Raw genomic sequence first — 19524 nt, 5'->3', positions numbered from 1 at the left:
AAATTTTATCTCATCAACTCTAATTTTGTTCCTAATTAATTCGGGTTATAATTCTTCATAACTTTCGTGATCTAGTCTGGCAGTTTCATCTTTCTACAATTTCTTGTAAAGTATCTTCTTTACCCTAGTTAACAGCTGACTATGATGCTGCTTCACCAATCATTAGATATGTGTATGTGAATATTTCTGGAGAGAAGCAGGGTTGATTTATCAGCGGGTGATTGGAAACAAGTAACTCTGATTAATGAAAATGGGAACCTTTCAGTTACTTTTGTGCTGAATCCTGTCATTTACTGCTTCTAATGAATCAACAGAGATTTGTATGTATCTGTATGTATATGTGTGAGATGACAAAGGTAAAAAAAACAGTTATTTTATGAAATTCAATAGCTTACAGTTGTTTCTGCTATAAGATGCTGCACGGAATTTTGTCAGAGAACAGGTCGCGGTCTCAAAGCAATAAAAATATTTTGACAAATTAAATTTAAATGTTGAAGTAAATCTAACGGATTTTGTGTGTTTCTTAAGTGGCTCATAAACATCTTCCATGCTGCAATTGTTTATTATATATTATATATGTACTGTGTACAATTAGATGTATGATCACTACTGTATGAGTTTCACTTCATGTAGATTATCATTATACAATATTATACAATCAGTCTCCAGTATAGTAGTTATTCTCCACTGTACTTAGTGGTGATACTAGTTATGGTATACAGATCACGGGGCTCAACATTAGACGTTCCAAATGTATTTGGATGCCTAACTGCAATGGCTCAGCAAGGGAACAATGTTACATTCTTTTAGAGATCAGATATTTGTTCTCTATAATAAAATGTTCCTCCAATGATCTGTTGTGATGAAGCATCCAAATGCACTTGGAACATCCAGCGCTGAGTTTCAACTGCAATGGTGAAATGTACATAGGAACTAATAATTATACTTATGTTTGTCTTAATTTTTCCATGTATAAGATGTGTGTGTGCGTGTGTGTCTGTAGACTAATTTGCCCATCTAAATCAGATATTGGTAAGATTAATAAATTTATTATGATTATTGATAAGCATTTCCCTAAGCTTAGACAAAATGTTAATTTAATTTATGTTTTTAGTCTAATTTCTTGGAAGTAATTGATTGGTTCAATAATATTAAGGATAAAAAAAAAACATACTAAATCTGTTCTGTTGGATATATCAAATTATTTTTCATCCATTAACCTTTTACTTCTCAATAAAGCCTTAATTTTTGTGATGAAGAATTCAAATTTATTCAAACATGAAGTTGCCATTATACTAATAGCTAGGAAGACCATAACAGAATTCAATGGAAAGTACTGGGCTAGGACCAATAGATCTGATTATTTTGACATTACTATGGGGTCCAGCAACTCCACTCAAGTAACTGATTTAGTGGACATGTACATTCTTAACTGTATACATAGTGAATTTCTTGAATTAGTGGGTGGATTATATACAGATGATGTTCTTTTCACTATCCATATATCTAGTAAGGACCCAGAAGAAACTTGTTAAATTCTTTATCTCCATATTCTCTATTCTTTATCTCCAATTCTCTATCTCCATAGAAAATGATTATACTAAAGTTAACTTCCTCTGGATTTAAAGTTACTCTGGATTTAAGTACAGAACTATACCAACCATATCATAAACTGAATGAGTGCTTGAGGTATGTGAATAAAAATTGTAATCTTAGAAGCATCATAAATTCTATCCTTGAAAATATATTAACTCATATTTCAAAGCTTTCTACTAATATGGATGTATTTGCACAAAATGAAAATCACTATAAACCACTCATTATCTAAGCTGGGTATAATGACAAAATTTACTATATCCACAATCAAAATATTAATAAAGTTCCCAGTAATGATAGGATATTAAATATGCTGTAACTTGATACTGAGTGCAATAAAAGTAAATACATCAAGGAATCTTATTTAAGTAAACTAAGTAATAGCATGAATAAGGATAGAAATATGATCAGTAAAGAAGGAAGTATTGAAAATAAACATATTAATACTAGCAGTATCGCCCGGCGTTGCTCGGGTTTGCAAGGGAAATAACTATATAAGCATTTTTAGAGAGTTACTTCCCTTATAGATGCCAATTCGGGCTTTCTTAGCCATTTCTGTTTTGGTGTCTTCAAGCCATGAAGTCGTTGTTCTAAAAGAACGCTGGTCTCCTTGACAACGCATTACGACGTTGATTTCCTTACACTCCCTTCCCCACAGCTTCACGAGGGAAGGAAGATGGGGGAGAAGCAAACACGGGTGCAGGTGTTTGAGCGTGGACGCCAACTCCGCCGCCATCGACACACGAAAAATTATGCATTAAAATGGAATAAAAAATGATGTTAAATTATTTTTAAAATCGTAGACTCATCGTAGACGCGCGCTAATAGCCAGACGGGCTTGATGTGAATCATGACTATAAGATACTCGAATTTGGTTAAACTGCACCGCAAAATGTGGGAGGAGTTAGGAATCTAAATCGAAGGGGACAGACACTCACACAGCTACAGTTTTATATATATAGATTAACAAGCATAAATTTAACTCTGTAGATACTAAACATATGATTGGAATAAACATTAATAATATTAGCAACAAATGGAAGTCTCCAGGAAAAGATGAAGATTCCTAACTTCAGGTCGAATGCCTTCCCAAGGAGTCATGAATTGCTAACGAAACTTTACAACAATGTTTTGCTACAACCTTGTATGATTCTTGGCTAGTTAATGGTGTTACTTCCAAGAAGTAATGGTGTTACTTCCAAAAAATGAAGAAATAAATGAACCAAAAAAAGTATAGACCCATAATCTGCTTAACAACACTGTATAAAATACTAACATCTGTCTTGACTGAATGAATATGCAGTTCTATATTTAAGAGATGAGGAATTATGTACGTTATTTACATTATTTAGATTTGCTGGTTATTTGTCCTCATCTTGTTTGTTGTTAATACAACATTTTGGCTGATATACCCTCCAGCCTTCATCAGGTGTCTTGGGGAAATTTGCTTGTCAATTGTTTGACCATAACCAATTGAGTATGTCCCTTAGTGGCTGACAATATGTGCATCTCTGATTACCAGCAGAAGTAGTGGGGCTGCATCATTGCCATGTGTTGAGAGGAATTGTTTGGGGTTTGGATAATTCACTTCTGGAAACATGGATGTTTTGTTCAACATCCTTAAACAACCCTTATTATTTTGACCCAAATTCTAACTGCAAAGTCATGCGCTATTTATCTTGATATGAGATCACCATATTGTGCACATATGGTTATGATGTATGTATCTGGTGTGCCCTTATTAGATGGGTAGTCATGATGGGTATACTGGGCTTTGTATATTTAACCCCAGTGTTACTTTGATGGCATGCACTGCTCTCTTATTCAGTAATAATGAATGTAAGTATATGTGTAACTTAAAGCATAAAAGTTACAGCAAGAGAACATCTAATTCTAGAATTAAGAATTATAAACATGTTGATAATGTTAATATTAAGAAAAATGTATATATAAATAATAGAAAAACTAAATCAAGGAATATTATCTGGTATAATGGAAATTCTTTGCTGTACTGGATAAATATTTCTCTCCTTCAAGTAAGTACAGGAAATTGTTTAATTGCCATTTAGTAAAAGTTTCCTATTTTACCACTAGAGATGATTGCAGCACATAACAAAAGTAACATCAGTATCTCAATTCAAAACTAGTAAACATGAGCAGATCCAATAGTGTAAATAGGGAAATTAGCTCTATTAATAATCTTCATGAACTAGATTTTGGTATTTTAGGTAAAAGTAATTCCGACTGTGAAAATGATAAAAGCTTTAAAATAACACCTAGTAATAATATTGGTCATAATACAGCTAATAATCCTGCTTTAACACCTACTTCTGCAAAGAGAATTAGTATGAATTCTGTTTACCATGAGTATCGCATACGAGTAAATAAATGCCTTTGTAATTTCAAAAACAAACTTGTGACCTTTAGAAAATCAGTGTTCAAGTAAAAATATAGTGTATTGAATTAGAGAATTACAGGAGATTGAACCAGGGAATTACAGGAGATGGTATGTATTATGGCATCTGTTGTTTTTCTACAATTTGGAAATCTAGATGACATAACCATACTCCTTCATTTAAATTTAGAAGAAAATGTAATTCTATGAATCTTGTTAAATGCATTTAGGATTTAAAAGATATGTACATTAACTATGATTTGAAGTGGTTTGTTATTAGTTATGCACCATCATACAATGCTGGTAACTTAAAATTTGATCTTTGCCTTGAGGAAATGTATTCTAAATTAGAATTGTTAAATTAAACTATAAATAAAACTTTACATTGAAATGTTCTCATAAACATAGAACATTATTTAAATATTTCAGAAAGATTATGCATATTAGTTTATAAATTTAATATGCATAATTTTTCTAAAGATTTTTTTTTACCATATTTAAAAGGTAGATAACTAATTGTTGTGAGGTAGAATTTCTATTAACTAATTATTGTGTAATAGAATTTCTATGTTTATTTTTTATTCTTTCATTATCTACTGACTTCATCAAAAGTTAAATACAAAACTGGTTTTTCTTAGAACATATTTCTTCTTAATGTTTTTTTTCTTCTTTGTATGCGTTAATCTATTGGAGATATTTTCTTAGTTTGCTTTGAATTTAGCCCATTTTTGATTGCCTTGATAAATATGTTAGCATATATTTTCAGATATATTAATTTGACTGGTATTTCATACCCTTTTCTCTATCTAAATATGCTGGCACTATAGAAATGATCATTTATAATGTATGGTATAATCATCAATTAAAGATGTGATTTTTCTCCATTCTTGTTCTTGTTGTCTTCTACTCTGAATTTCTTGAAATCCATTTTAGTGATATTTGGATTTACTTGTTGAGTTATACATGAATTCATTGGAATCTGATTGTTTGATATAGCTAACCAGATTCATTTAACACTGCTGATTCGGTTACATAGGTAACAGAAAGACACCAAACCCCCACCCCCACATATTTGAGGGCACTTATTTTCTGTACATTCTTAGTTTTTATTGTACCTGCACATTTGCTGTTCACAAAAACTACTTTCTCTGATAACCTTCCTGTGATTCTGCTGCCCCTTTTCTGTGTCCATAGTTTTTACTAGGTACACTGTATGGAGTTTCTACCAACACCTTCTCTACATATTGAGCCATCTCTCTGAAAGGGTTGGTGATTTGTCTGTTTTCCAACTTATTAGGACTTTGTTCTTTACTAAATTAACTCTAAGACCCTTTGATTCCACTCCTTGGTTATAGCCTGGAGGACTATGATGAACAAGAGGGTGCTGAGAACCAACCATTGGTTAACTCCTGCCTGTATACTAAATTCATTTCTACACTCATTGCCAACTTTCATCTTACTAATAATAAATATCCTGTTCATAGCTTATACAGCTCTCAACAACTATTCTTCTATCCCTAGTTTCTGCACTGATCACCAGATAAGGGAGCAGGCATTCTGTCAGGAAAAGCCAAGTACAGAGGTTTACTTTTGGCTAAATGCTTCTCTTGCAGTTGCCTTACTAGGAAGATAGCATCAATAATGCTTCTTTCTGACACAAAACCAAACTGCATCTCACCTAGGTTAACTCTCTTCCTAATTAGTTGAGCTATGACCCTTTCTGTAACTTTTATAACCTGGTCCACAATTTGATAACTCTGTAATTATTTCTTAGAAAGGCATCAATTTTACCTTTGTAGCAGTTGACTATAGTGCTGCCATGCCATGCATTGGCTATGACTCCCTTGTGGACAACCTGATTAACTATACAGTTGACTAGACTATATTAACTAGATAATTTAAGCATCTCAGTGGTAATTCCTGATGAGCTAGGAGCTTCCTATCTTTCATTGGTTTATCTACCAGGCTACCACCTATTCAAATAGCTGGTCTATCTGTAGGGTCCAACCACTGAAATTTATTTCCTTCTGAAAGCACAATAATTTTTAATTTGTATTGTTTCATATACATTCACTAATACCAATTTACTACATGTATATGTGTGCAAAATGCACATTACTGTACTTCCCGATCACTGCGTCTCAGAAATAGCTTCAAAGGAATCCCTGCATTCTCCTTTCTCTTATCTGTGATATTAGAGTATGAACTCTTTGGATATCTTCCTATCTATGAAGAACTACTTGGGCTTAGACTTGAAATAAAATAGTTTACTGTCATTAGCTTGACTGCTACATTTCCTATAGCCAGCTCTTGGTTTGCCTGGATGGCATCTTCTGTCATTTGATGTTGGAGTTTAAATATTTGACCTGGTTTAAGCACCAATCTGTCTATATCTGTTATATGTCTTTTTACCTTTACTCAATATTTACATTAATAAATGTATATTTTCCGTATATTTTAATTTCCACAGTGCATGTAAACACATTACACACACATCCATAAGTTCACAAATACATGCACCTGAAATTGCTGACTGCACAAATACACCGTTGTTACCAAGACACTACTAATATAAAAGAAGCAACCACTACCAAAGTCCTTGGCCAAGTATCTGCCTATACCTGTGTCTTGTATTTTTTGGCCCAAAAGTTAAAATTCATAAAAATGTTTGTTTCAAAGTTAAAACCGTAGATAAACTTTTTATGATTAATCATCCTAATTAATCCCTTTTTAAAGTTAATAAAGTTAAAACAATGCATAAAGTTAAGATAAGGTTAAAAAATGGAGATTCATAAAAAAAATTTTTTTTTTTTTGATTAGATACTGCGAAGAATAAATAAATTCATTGATATCTGTTTTTATGTATTGATTAAACCTAAATTTGAGATATATTTCTGCTAGTTTTTATTGGAGATTTTGTACTGGACTACCTCTTTGGAGTTATTTTTAACACTCTCTATGGTTTGTCCTACCCTCCAATGTTGAAAATTATTTGACACTATGTGCATCCAGTCATTTGAACACAAACAAAAGTCTAGAATATCTATACAGTTTTTCTCTAAGAGAAATTTCTGGCTTTAAGGGACTTTTACCAATATTGGTTATTGGTGATTGATACTAACTGCTAATATTGATTATTTGCATCAATTTTCCAATTCATGTAACAGGCCTCTTTAAGAATAGAATTATTTATTACAATCCAATTATAAGTGTATCTACTTAGTTTTAATTCTTTGTGCCTGTTATGTAGGAATTTTAAATGTACCATCAAAAGTAAGTACTTTTCCTTACTATTATTTTCACTATACCTAAATGTACAGAATGCTGGATATTTCTTAATATTTCTGTATATATTTTTTATGTATTTTTAAAATTTGTTGTTAACTATTTTATGTAAATTTTTATCTGAGATTAATTGAACTGAATCAGCTGTTGTGCTGCTAGGTTTTTTGGAAGTTGATTCTGGAGTATTTTTGTCATTGCCTTATTGAGCTCACTAGTCCAAGTTTGAAAAGTCTCTTTGATTTTTATTAATAAGTCACTGTCATGTCAATCTATGTGCTGAAAATATGTTGATATGCTTCATGCAAACTCAGTTGAAAATTGCAAGAGCTGATCAAAATGTATTTTTAATTGTTGATGAAAGTAAGATTGATGACAAAAAAAATTGTTAATGTTCTTATTGGTTCAGTTAAAAATCCTCAAAAAACATTATTAATAGAATACTTTTCACTCACATCAGCTCTAACTGCTGTAGTCACTACTCCAATCATCGATGATTTGTAGTCTTGTGAAATCCCATGTAGCCAAGTCCAAAATGGAGATAGTTTTTCTACTATTTTCAATGTGGAGCATTGTGTCATCTGAAGCATGAAATTATTATACAAAATCCAGAAATAAAGTATCTATCCACCAATGTGGTGTTTAGCACTCAATTTGACTCTTTGCCACTATCATGTACACACGCACATAATATATTTTCATGTATGTATGTCTGTACATTCATGTATAATGTATAAAAAGGTATATCATACATGAGTATTTATCTTTTATCTTGTACGTGTTTCAGTCAGTGGACTGTAGTCATGCTGGGACATTCAGTTGAAACAAATCAATTCCGTTACTTATTTCTTAAATTCTGGTACTTATTCTAACAATCTCCTTTGCCATACTTCAGTAAAAACCTCATATCAATAAATTTGCATTTATATTATATGGTTTGAAGGTCTTTGTCAGTATTCAGGCTGATACAAGCACTGGTATTTTACTGAGGATTTGTAATAAAGGCATTAGTATGTATATGTTTATGTATGTCTGTTTATGTTTGTATGTGTTTGTTTCTTAGAGGTATGAGTATGATATCTGTATCCTCATTCATTCAAAATCAAACATAAATATATATATATATATTATATATATATATATATATATATATATATAATTGCAGTGTGGCAGATGTTTGTAAGCCATTTAAGAACACACAAAAACTGTTAGATTCACTTCAACATTTAATTTAATTTGTGTCAGAATATTTTCGTCACATTGAAACTGTGACTTGTTCACTGATCATATATATATATATATATATATATATATATATATACATGGCGTTAGGAAGGGCATCCAGCTGTAGAAACATTGCCAGATAAGACTAGAGCCTGGTGCAGCCTTCTGGCTTCCCAGATCCCCGGTTGAACCGTCCAACCCATGCTAGCATGGAGAACGGACATTAAACGATGATGATATAAATATATATACATACATACATATATATATATATAATATATATATATATATATATATATATATATATATATATATATAATATATATATATAATCATCATCATCATTTAATGTCTGCTTTCCATGCTGGCATGGGTTGACTGAGGGCTGACAAGCCAGAAGGCTGCACCAGGATTCAATCCGATCTGGCAAAGTTTCTACAGCTGGATGCCCTTCTTAATGCCAACAACTCTGAGAGTGTAGTGGTTGTATGGAAGCTGGTGTTGAGTGCATGTCTTCTTTCTCCTTCTTTCTTCTGTTCCCTGGCCTCTTCAATGTAGCGTCTGGCTTGGGCTGGACAGTTTGACAGGTACGTCAGATTGAAGGACCTTGTTTTACCCCAGTTTCTCTGTATAGGCATGGTTTCTAAGGCTGGATGCCCTTTCTATCACCAACCACTTCACAGAACATACTGGGTGCTTTTTTCATGGCACCAGTATTAGTGAGGTTACCTTGAAATTTACAAGATTATAGAGCACACTTGACTGAGTGGGAAAATAGCAGAGAGGGAGGTGGGTTTATTACAAGTGTTAAGTGGTTGTATGATGAGAAGGATAGGAATATATTTGTCAGTATGAAGCAAATTCATGCTTACTTATATGTTGGGTAAGCATAAATTTATACACACACACACACACACATATATATATATGAATGGCTGGGTGGATCCAGAAAGAGGCTTAAAGACCATGCTGATGAGATGCTAAAGCAGAAAAGTGATTAGAAGGGAGTGTTGAATGGAAGATCAGAAAGGGTGGAGGGTTAATGGTTGCAAGGATTTGGGGGAAACTGAGAGGTGTTTCTATATACATATAAATTAAAGAATGACAAGGGAGCAGGGATTACTAAATCAACTTCATAGCTTACAGCTGTTTCTGCTATAACAAGCATTACACTCAAAGCCATTAAACTGAAGTGTATGTTTATTTCAGAAAGCATTTAGAAACATAGAAATGATTACTTTCAGAACCATATATTTAAATAAAAAAAAGTGTAATATTGTTTGATTCTGTGTCTATTATGGCATTTCATTGGGGCTTAGAAATGCTTGGTGGCACCCAGGAGTAGTTACCAGATTGTGGATGAGAATAGTTTCAAAGCCAAAGTGAGAATCAGGTGAGACCCAGTATACCCATCCATCCCTAAGGATGCTGCAGCTGAAAACCAAAGTATTCTCTCTACCCTGACACCCCTGTCACAACTTTATTGACTTTAAAAAGACCTTTGACTATGTTTGGTATAATGGTTTGTGACAACCTATGAAGAATTCCAACTTCAATAACAACTTCATGAAAGTAATCCAAGTACTATATGGAAACTCAAGCAGTGTAGTTGTCCTGAACAACATCAAGAAGAGAAAAGATCAGGCCAGTGAGATGGTGGAGAGGCCACTAGCATTTTGGGACACTGTCATATTCTCTGAAGAGTCCAGATTTGCTGTATTTCCTGACAGTGGTCGAGTGTGGGTCTGGAGACTCTGTGATCAAGAATTTGATGTGAGAAGATTGCAGCCAACAATGAAACACAGCAGCTATTCTGTGGTGGTCTGAGGAGTAATTTGGAGCAATGGTTGACCAGAGTTAGTGGAGTGTGAGGGAAACATAAACTGAGATAAATATGTGTCCATATTGCAGAATGAACTCCTTTCAGTTTTCTCCAGTGGTGAAATGATTAAAGAAGACTCTTTAGTTATGGAAGATGGAGATCCTTGTCACATGGCTAAAATGACAAGATTTGTTGGATGAGAATAGTATTAAAAAGCTTCCACTGCCAAGCCAGTCACCAGATAAGAACCCTATTGAACACCTCTGGGACATAATGGACAGAACACTTCATAAAAAGAACAAGAAGATATCTTCAAAGCCAGATCTTTTAAGACTGCTGCATGAAACTTGGCAAGAAATTCTGCAAGAGAATATTTGTCATCTGATCAGTAACATGCCTTGCATGAAAAATGCAAGGGCATGTCTACTAAATATTAAATATTCACATTATAACAATTAATAAATAATTTGAATGTATAATTTCAGATTTTAATAAATTTGAATGATTATAAGGCTGTCTATTTACTTCTGTCATGTTTGTGTATGTATACTATAATGCAGAAAGCTGCTTATTAAGTATGTAACAATTACTAAAAGTACTAAAAGAAAGCAATATTAAAAGCTTGACCGTCTGGAAATATTTTTATAAATTCATGTTCTAAGAAATTTCCTATAATTTCAGTTTCTGAAGATTATTGAATTTTTTTAAACTCCAAATTCTTGCAAATTTAAATATTCATTGCATTCACTGCATCCAGTTCTTCATAAATTTAAATATTCATTGCATTCACTGTGGAGTATATTTTAATGTTTAATAATTAACACTATTAATTTGTTGCAGGCAACATTTTACATTTGTATTTGTAACAGTTTCTCATTCTCACTTCTATTTTCATTAATGATGATTTAATAATGGCTGTATAACTTTGATATGATACACAATTTCAAGAATGTTATCAGTTTCCAGAGTTTGTTAAAAGAATATTTTTCATTAAAATTTAAATGTTTTTAATATATCGGTATAATTTTAAAGTGATTTTGTGTTGAATGAATGCATGCTATTACACAAAATAGCTATATAACTTTGATATGGAACACAATTTCAAGAATATTATCAGTTTCCTGAGTTTGTTAATGAATTCAAAATCAAACTACCCAATGACTTTTGCCTTGAAAGTGATTCTTTTTCAGATCTATATGATTTTGTATGTATGCTGATCTCAAAAATAATTTCACAAATCTTGTGTGGCTTGCCAATACAGCCATTGTTACTCCAATAAATGAAGCAGCACAATTTGTGAATGATTTTCTGTTGACCAGGATCCCTGGTGAGCTAAAAATATACAGAAGTTCAGAGTTCATCAACAAACTTACACCATCAGGGTTTCCACCACACATTCTCAAACTGAAGAAAAAAACGATGTATAATGTTTCTGAAAAATTTAGATGCTACTAATGGACATTGCAATGGCACATGCTAAATTATTGTCAGTTTACATGATCATGTTATTGAGGCTGAGGCTGCTTCTGGTCCTTATGCAGGATCAACTCTGCTAATCCCAAGAATACCACATGTATCTCAAGAAATGGAATTTCTATTTCTTGTCAAGCCAGCTTTTGCCTTGACGTGCAGCAAGGCACAGGGACAGACTTTTGAACAAATTGGAATATATCTTCCGACACAATTCTTCTCGCATGGTCAGCTGTATGTTGCATTATCTAGAGTTCGAAAGAAGGCTAATGTAAAATATTGGCTGAGAAAAATGGAAACAGTATGATTACTGACAATTGTGTCTACAAGGAGACACTACTTTAAAGCAAAATATGCTTTTTAGCAAGTTTCAGTAAATAGAATTAACACATAAATTATATGTAATGTAACATATTTTTGTGTGGAATTGAATTGTTTTGGCATATTTCAACACATGCCGAATGAAGGTTATTGTTATATTACATCATTTTAAATTTGGGTATATTTGAAAAAGTAAGGAAATGCCATTCTCATGTTTTCTCACACCAGCCAGAATTGTGTTTGTTTGTTTGTGTGTGTGTGTGTGTGTGTGTGTGTGTGTGCGCGCGTGCGTGTACATCCATCCATCCATCTAGCTAGCTATGCACACCTATGTAAGTTCTACCAATTATTAATAATAAATATATATAAAAGATTGATTTTTTAAAAAACGAGAGATTATGGCTATGATAGAATAATGAAAGCAATATTTACTAAGCAAGTGAGCACCGTCATACAAAGAAATAATTAGATATGAAAATTATTAGAATTGGGAATCAAATGTGGAAATATTATTGAGTGGGTAGTATTATGTTATTTTGCTCAGGTTACCTGTAAATTTGACAATATCCATTCATCATATATTCATTAGTTATGACATGACACTGAATAGAGAGAATGGGCTTATTTTGAGGTCTGCTCTTCAAATTCACTTTATACCCATTTCCTTGTTCCATTATATTACATTAGTCTTTTGCACTAACATACTTGTCATTTTGTTTTAACCTACCTGAAGGTGACAATAAATGAAATAAATACTTTCAAGTTTACAACAGTAAATGAAGTTTCTTGCTTTCTGTTATTCAAACAACTATGAAATAGTCTGTTGTATTTACCTTTTAAATTTCAAATTTGCAACTTACTTTTCCCTATTTATGTAACGTTTTTTTTTTTTTTTCAAAATAATTCATTATTTACATACAAGCAGTGCATTTTAGTGAAAATCTATTTATATTCCATATAAAGAAACTTTTGCTTTCCCTTAGTTAAAATAGTTCTTCTTATATTAACAAAAGCGTAAAGAAAAAAGAAAATTACTCTACATATTTTCTTAAAGGTTTATTATATAATTTGCTTATTTTTTTCCAATAAATTACATTTTTGTTATTAGCAACTGAAGTAGTATTGGTTCAGAATGGCATTCTGTAAATCCTACATAATATGGATATACTGTGGAAAGCCACAAAGATGCAGTATTCTTCATAAGAAAGATTCTTACATTGAATTATTGTGCTAAAGTGCAAAAAATGGTATCAGTAGTAGGTGAGAAGTGTTCTGTAGCAGTGGTGGAATTGCTAAACCCAAATTTCTGTGTTTTTATACATCATCAGTGGCAAGTATCCACTAATAACTGCATGCTTGGCTTTGTAAATCATATCCATGTTAAGTAAGATATACAGAATGCTATTCTGAACCAATACTGCTTCCATTGGTAGTAACAAATTAGCAATGGAGTTTGTTATTATCAATAACAAATTCCATTTTTACCTAGCCCACTAGTTATTTGCAACAGTAGAGGTTAAATTTTTCTATGCATGTAGTTGATAGTAGATCCTTGCCATTGATGATGTACACAGACACATAAATCCAGATTTAGTAATTTCACAGCCACTTCTGAATGTTTTTCATCTACTAATACATCTATATGAGAAGCTTTCTCAAGATGAGTGCAATGGTTTTGTAGCTTTCTACAGTATATCCACTTTGAGTAATGTATACTAAATAATGCTAAACATTATTTTCATTTCGTTTTTGGATTTGGTTTGCAAGATTCTTTATATGAGTTCGTGTGTTGAAGCATATTCTGTTGTGTCTGGGGAGAGTCATTTCCTTTTTGTGCCTTATAATTTAACACACTCACCGGTAAAATTTCCACTTTTTTCTTATTTTTATTTTCCTAAAATTTTCATTGCATCTTGCAACCTTTTCAACAATTTTGACTCTGTCCGTTATTTACACTGCGTTCCTTTTTGTTTGTTTGTGCACATGTGTATGTGTGTGTGTGTGTGTGTGTGTGCCTATACATGCATGTACGTATGTATGTGTGTGTTTGCATGTGTATGTATGTATATATGTGTGTGTGTATGCATATGTATATATGTACGTATGTGCATCTGTATGTACGTATCCTGCATATTTATGTGCTTTCATGTCTGTGTTTGTGTATTTTCTATGTCCGTGTGTGAGCATGTGTTTGTATATGTATGCACCTCTGTCTCCTTGTGTGTGCATGTCTGTGTGTGTGTATGTGTGTGTGTTATGCAACTATGTACCATGTTTGTATGTATGGATGTGCATCTTTATATGTGTGGATCCGTGTCTGTTCTTATAGCCTATGTACCTATCTGTCTGTATGTTGATTTGTTTATTTTCATATCTATATGCTTACATACAGAAAAAAAATGGTGCATACACACACACACACACACTCACACCCACACATACACATACATTTATCTACCTAACAGTCCACTAACTATTCTACTCTACCTATGTAAACTGTGGGTATGGAGGTATTATATTTACTATGTATATTTCCTATTTAATATTGGGGAGGTTTCATTTTTAAGGATGTACTCCAGTATTTGTCTGAGTTGGGTCTTTGATAAGATGCGGATGTCAAGTTGACCCAAGTTACCTCCATGGTGGTCTTTGGCGTGTTGGTAGAGTATGGAGGACTGTTTTCTGTCGTCATATTGTCTTAGATGTTCATTTATTCATTCCGCAATGCTCCTAAACATCTCTCCTATGTACGTCATGTTCATGTCCTTACAAGCACCTTCTATGCATCTTATGCTGTAAATTACATTTCGAGTTCTACAGTTAATGCCAGGGCTAATCCTACATACCATGCAGTTATCATTGGTGCATATGGTATTCTTAAAGGGGTACGTCCAGCATAGTTGTGATCTGATGGAGTTCCCTGGTCTTTCAACAATCTTAATGTTGAGTTTGGTCTCCTTCAGAGCTTTTCTAAATCTACGGGCTAGTTCTCCATGGGCTGTGGCCTCTACAAACATCACTCCTTGATATTTGTCAGTTTTATATCATGTGTTCACCCTGTTTGCTTTGTCACAAGTTCTTTGTATTCTATTCCATTCTTTGTTTCTATATCTAGGGCAGGTACCACTGGTATCATTACGTATAATGTTATCTAATTTCTTTCTAGCCCCACCCTGTATACTTATTTTCATTTTGTGTTATTAAACTTTGAAGTATTTTTTATCTTGATTTACCTTATTGTAATGTTGTTTCTCTTTATTTATTTCAGAGATTAATAGATAAAAGCAAAGTTACTTGTATTAAATGGATTCCAGGATCTCGAAACCAGTTTCTAGTTTCACATGCAAGTGGACAAATATATGTATACAATGAAGAGCTCCCATGTTGTGGAGCACCTCCTCACTATCAGCCTTTCAAACAGGGAGATGGATATTCAATATACACATGTAAGACCAAAAGTACTCGGAATCCACTATATCGTTGGCTTGTTGGACAAGGTGCTATCAATGAGTTTGCATTTTCTCCTTGCTCTCGATTCTTAGCTGTTGTTGGACAGGATGGTTATCTTAGGGTATTCAACTATGATTCCATGGACTTAGTTGGATCTATGAAAAGCTATTTTGGTGGACTTCTTTGTGTATGTTGGTCTCCTGATGGCAAATATCTTGTTACTGGTGGAGAGGATGATTTAGTTACTGTCTGGTCATTTCATGAAAAAAAAGTAATTTGTAGAGGAGAAGGACATCGGTCATGGGTTAATGTAGTAGCCTTTGATCCTTACACATCAAATTTTTCTGATACAGAAGGCTGTGATTTTAGTGGTAGTGATGAAGAATTTCATTATGGGACATTACATAACCATGAAGGGAAAAGTGAAAACTCTGTTCATGAAACTAGTGTGTTAAATCGATCAAGGACTGGATCAAATAAAAGTTTTTCTGACACTCGGACAACAAATTTTACGTCATATCGTTTTGGTTCTGTTGGCCAGGATACATTTTTATGCTTATGGGACTTGACAGAGGATGTTCTTAAGCAACCTGTAGGTCGTACAAGGACAAGTACCATTATTGGACCAAATGCATTTAATTATATGTCCCGTTGTAATAGTCTACCAAATTCTCAAAAATCTAATTCCTTGAACACACAGGTACCAGTTGTTGATGGAAATTCTCTGCCAAATGCATCTGTGAATATCACTGCTAAATTTGCCACACTGTCTCTTGGAGATAGAAAAGATAAGGATCATGAAAAAAAGGAACACAAAAGAAATTTAAGTTTAGCTGGCAGAAGCAGTGAAAAAGTAAGCATATTGAAAACCAGTGTTCGGCCTATTGATGAGTCTTTAAAATTACTTGGAACTCCAGCTTGTCCACGCTTAGATGAAATTCCTATGTTGGAACCTCTTATATTTAAAAAAATAGCACATGAACGGCTAACAGCTTTAGTTTTTAGAGAAGAATGCATTGTTACTGCATGTCAGGAAGGTTTTGTTTACACATGGGCTCGTCCAGGAAAAGTGGTAAGTTTCACTTAAATATTTTTTTGACATGGCTAAGTGATTAAATATTTTTCTCTTATTTGGAGTTACCATTTACTACTAACACTATAATAAATGCAATAGTTATGTTAAAATTTTAAGTTGTTTCACATCTTTTATTTTAGTTGTATTTACTATTATTCCTATGTATAGTGAGAAATGGAACACCATATCTCCCAATACGGGATTAGCGAATCGAGGCAGAAGGCTATAAGTAAAAGTATGCAAACTTACCTTTTGGGGACAACTTATGTGAGGTAAATTTAATAAATACCTAATTCATTTATTTTTTAAGTCTTGTACTTATTTCATTGGTCTCTTTTGCCAAATGATTAAGTAAACAAGCCAACAATGGTTGTCAAGTAGTATGGGAGATAAACACAAAGATGCACTCACACAAACATACACATATGCATACAGACACATGCACGCTCACACACACATACACGCATAGACACATACACATGCACATCAGCATTATCATCATCATAATTTAATGTCCATTTTCCATGCTTGCATGGAGTAGATGGAATTTCTTGAAACAGATTATCTACAGCTAGATACCCTTCCTATTACCAGCTTTCACCTTTTCTGAATAAGATAATATTTCCCCTATGGTCACAAATGTTACTACAAAAAATTGGTAATGAACAACACTACTTGTATGATGGTAATGCTTATTTACACCTATTACATTCTGTCAAGACAAGGGTACACACACACATACATTTCATATATATATATATATATATATATAATATATATATATATATATATAATATATATATATATATATATATATATATATATATTACGTGTCGGTGGCACGTAAAAGCACCAACCGATCATAGCTGTTTGCCAGCTTCCTCTGGCCCCTGTGTCGGTGGCACGTAAAAAACACCCACTACACTCTCGGAGTGGTTGGCGTTAGGAAGGGCATCCACCTGTAGAAACACTGCCAAACCAGACTAGAGCCTGGTGCAGCCTCCATGGCTTACCAGATCCCGGTCGAATCGTCCAACCCATGCTAGCGTGGAAAACAGACGTTAAATGATGATGATGATGATATATATATATATATATATACATATATATATATATATATATATATATATGTAGTTTACTATTCTTTTATTAGTAGGATCAACAAAAGAAGTTCTGCATCCACTGAGAGATAAATATCTCACAGTATTTAAACATTAGCTGCTAATAGTTTTATGCTGTGAAAACACAATAAATTCAGCAGATTTATATATCATGCCTTGTGTCTCGAAGCAATCCTTCAGGCTTAAATACACAACATGGCTGGTCTTATTTTAAAAGCCAAAAAAGAATGCTGGTCTGTGAGAAAACACAAGAAAAGGTGAGCAGAAGGTGAATGCAAAAGGTGGAATGAGAAAAGGGAGAATAAGAAAACAATAAACAAATAAAAGCGGTAAAAAAAAACAAAGGAAAACCAAGAGTTGCATCCCCTTTGTTGATCATCATAGTATAGCAGGTATAGAATAGTTCAACAAGAAGGAGGCCAAAGTCTGTTAACAGCATGTTTAATCCAGAGAGGGTAGTGTGCAGTTTGACAAAAGAAATTTCTCCATGTGTTTGCATTTTCTTAAAATTTCAGATCTGGAATTAAGAAGTGTGGTGGAATTTATGGATCTAAAATATGCAATGCCTTTTAATGGAGTTGGCAGATTTTGCACAATATGCAGTAACGAGGCACTAGCTATTTTGAGGTGCAAGGGTAACTTGATTAACAAATTTGATGAGATCATAGTTAGGTGCTTGCTTCTTATATTGAGCATTCTTGTATAAAATCTATTGATCAATAGGATTATTTATCAGACTAATTGTGGTATTTCGTATTTAGTTTTTGATTGATTTTATTAGGGTTCCTTAAGTGTATTTCTCTATTATCCTTAGCATTTTATTGTATTTTATGTTATACTTTATATTTGGTATTTTATATTTTACCTATTATTAGGTAGACAAGTTTTTCCAGTTATTGATTTGGTGTGAGAAATTAATCTGTATCCATATGTTGGTTGTGTTATCTGTATTTGACTAAGTTCATGTGTACATACAAGTATGTGTATGTTTCAATACTTATGGAAACATATATATACACGTGTGCAATTATGTACTATTATTTTTACATTTGTGTATATATTTTGTGGGTGCATATATTTACATTTAATTTGAATACCTTAGAGGATATTGCCTTTTGTATACATGTGTATATACATATCTGTTACTTTTTTTTTTGTTTGTTTGTTATACATGTAGATTCAAGTAGGGATATTTTTATATATCAGTATATATGTTTTATATGCAAGTACTTACATATGTTTGTGTGTATGTATGTAGTTATATTTACTGGATAAACTATGAAAATCACATTTATTTATCTATCTATGCTTGTAGGTATGAAGATGAACATTGAAATCCATTTCTATATTTATATATGTATTATGTGTATAAATTTATGTGTGTATGTATGAGTGCATGTATATGTATGTAAGTGTAGATGCATGTGTGTGTATATATATAGAGAGATACTCATATATATATACACATACATATGTGCATGTCTATATATATATATTAGAGAGAGAGAGAGAGATTTAAATAGTTTCATTAAGGGATAAAAAATATCCAATGAATCACTGGTTTATTGCCTATTATTTTGTTGTGAATAGTAATATTCTTAAAATGATAGGTTAAAGTATAAATCTTGGTTTATAAATATTCAAATTAAAATTCAGAAAATGGAGATGTATCATTAATATAATTTATTAACTGCAAAAATTAGACATGTTCTCTTAGAGCTGTTGCGTTTTAGCCCAAAGAGTTCAATTCCAGTAATTGAAACATTTT

At 32.7% G+C, this 19524-nt stretch overlaps 1 protein-coding gene across 3 annotated transcripts in view; it reads left to right on the top strand.

Annotated features, from left to right (window-relative positions):
- The window catches only part of LOC115222615 (WD repeat-containing protein 20), a 132583-nt gene that overhangs the window by 88623 nt on the left and 24436 nt on the right, over positions 1 to 19524 (top strand). For all 3 annotated transcript variants that reach the window (XM_036511734.1, XM_029792918.2, XM_036511733.1), the window contains one exon: positions 15379 to 16632. In XM_036511734.1, coding sequence (XP_036367627.1) covers positions 15379 to 16632 — 1254 coding nt within the window. The remainder of the gene's footprint in view (positions 1 to 15378; positions 16633 to 19524) is intronic.

Source organism: Octopus sinensis, linkage group LG20, assembly GCF_006345805.1.
Source record: "Octopus sinensis linkage group LG20, ASM634580v1, whole genome shotgun sequence".
NCBI classification, from domain to species: domain Eukaryota; kingdom Metazoa; phylum Mollusca; class Cephalopoda; order Octopoda; family Octopodidae; genus Octopus; species Octopus sinensis.
The sequence above is the reverse complement of the archived record's forward strand: the minus strand, read 5'-3'. Positions and strand labels throughout refer to the sequence as shown.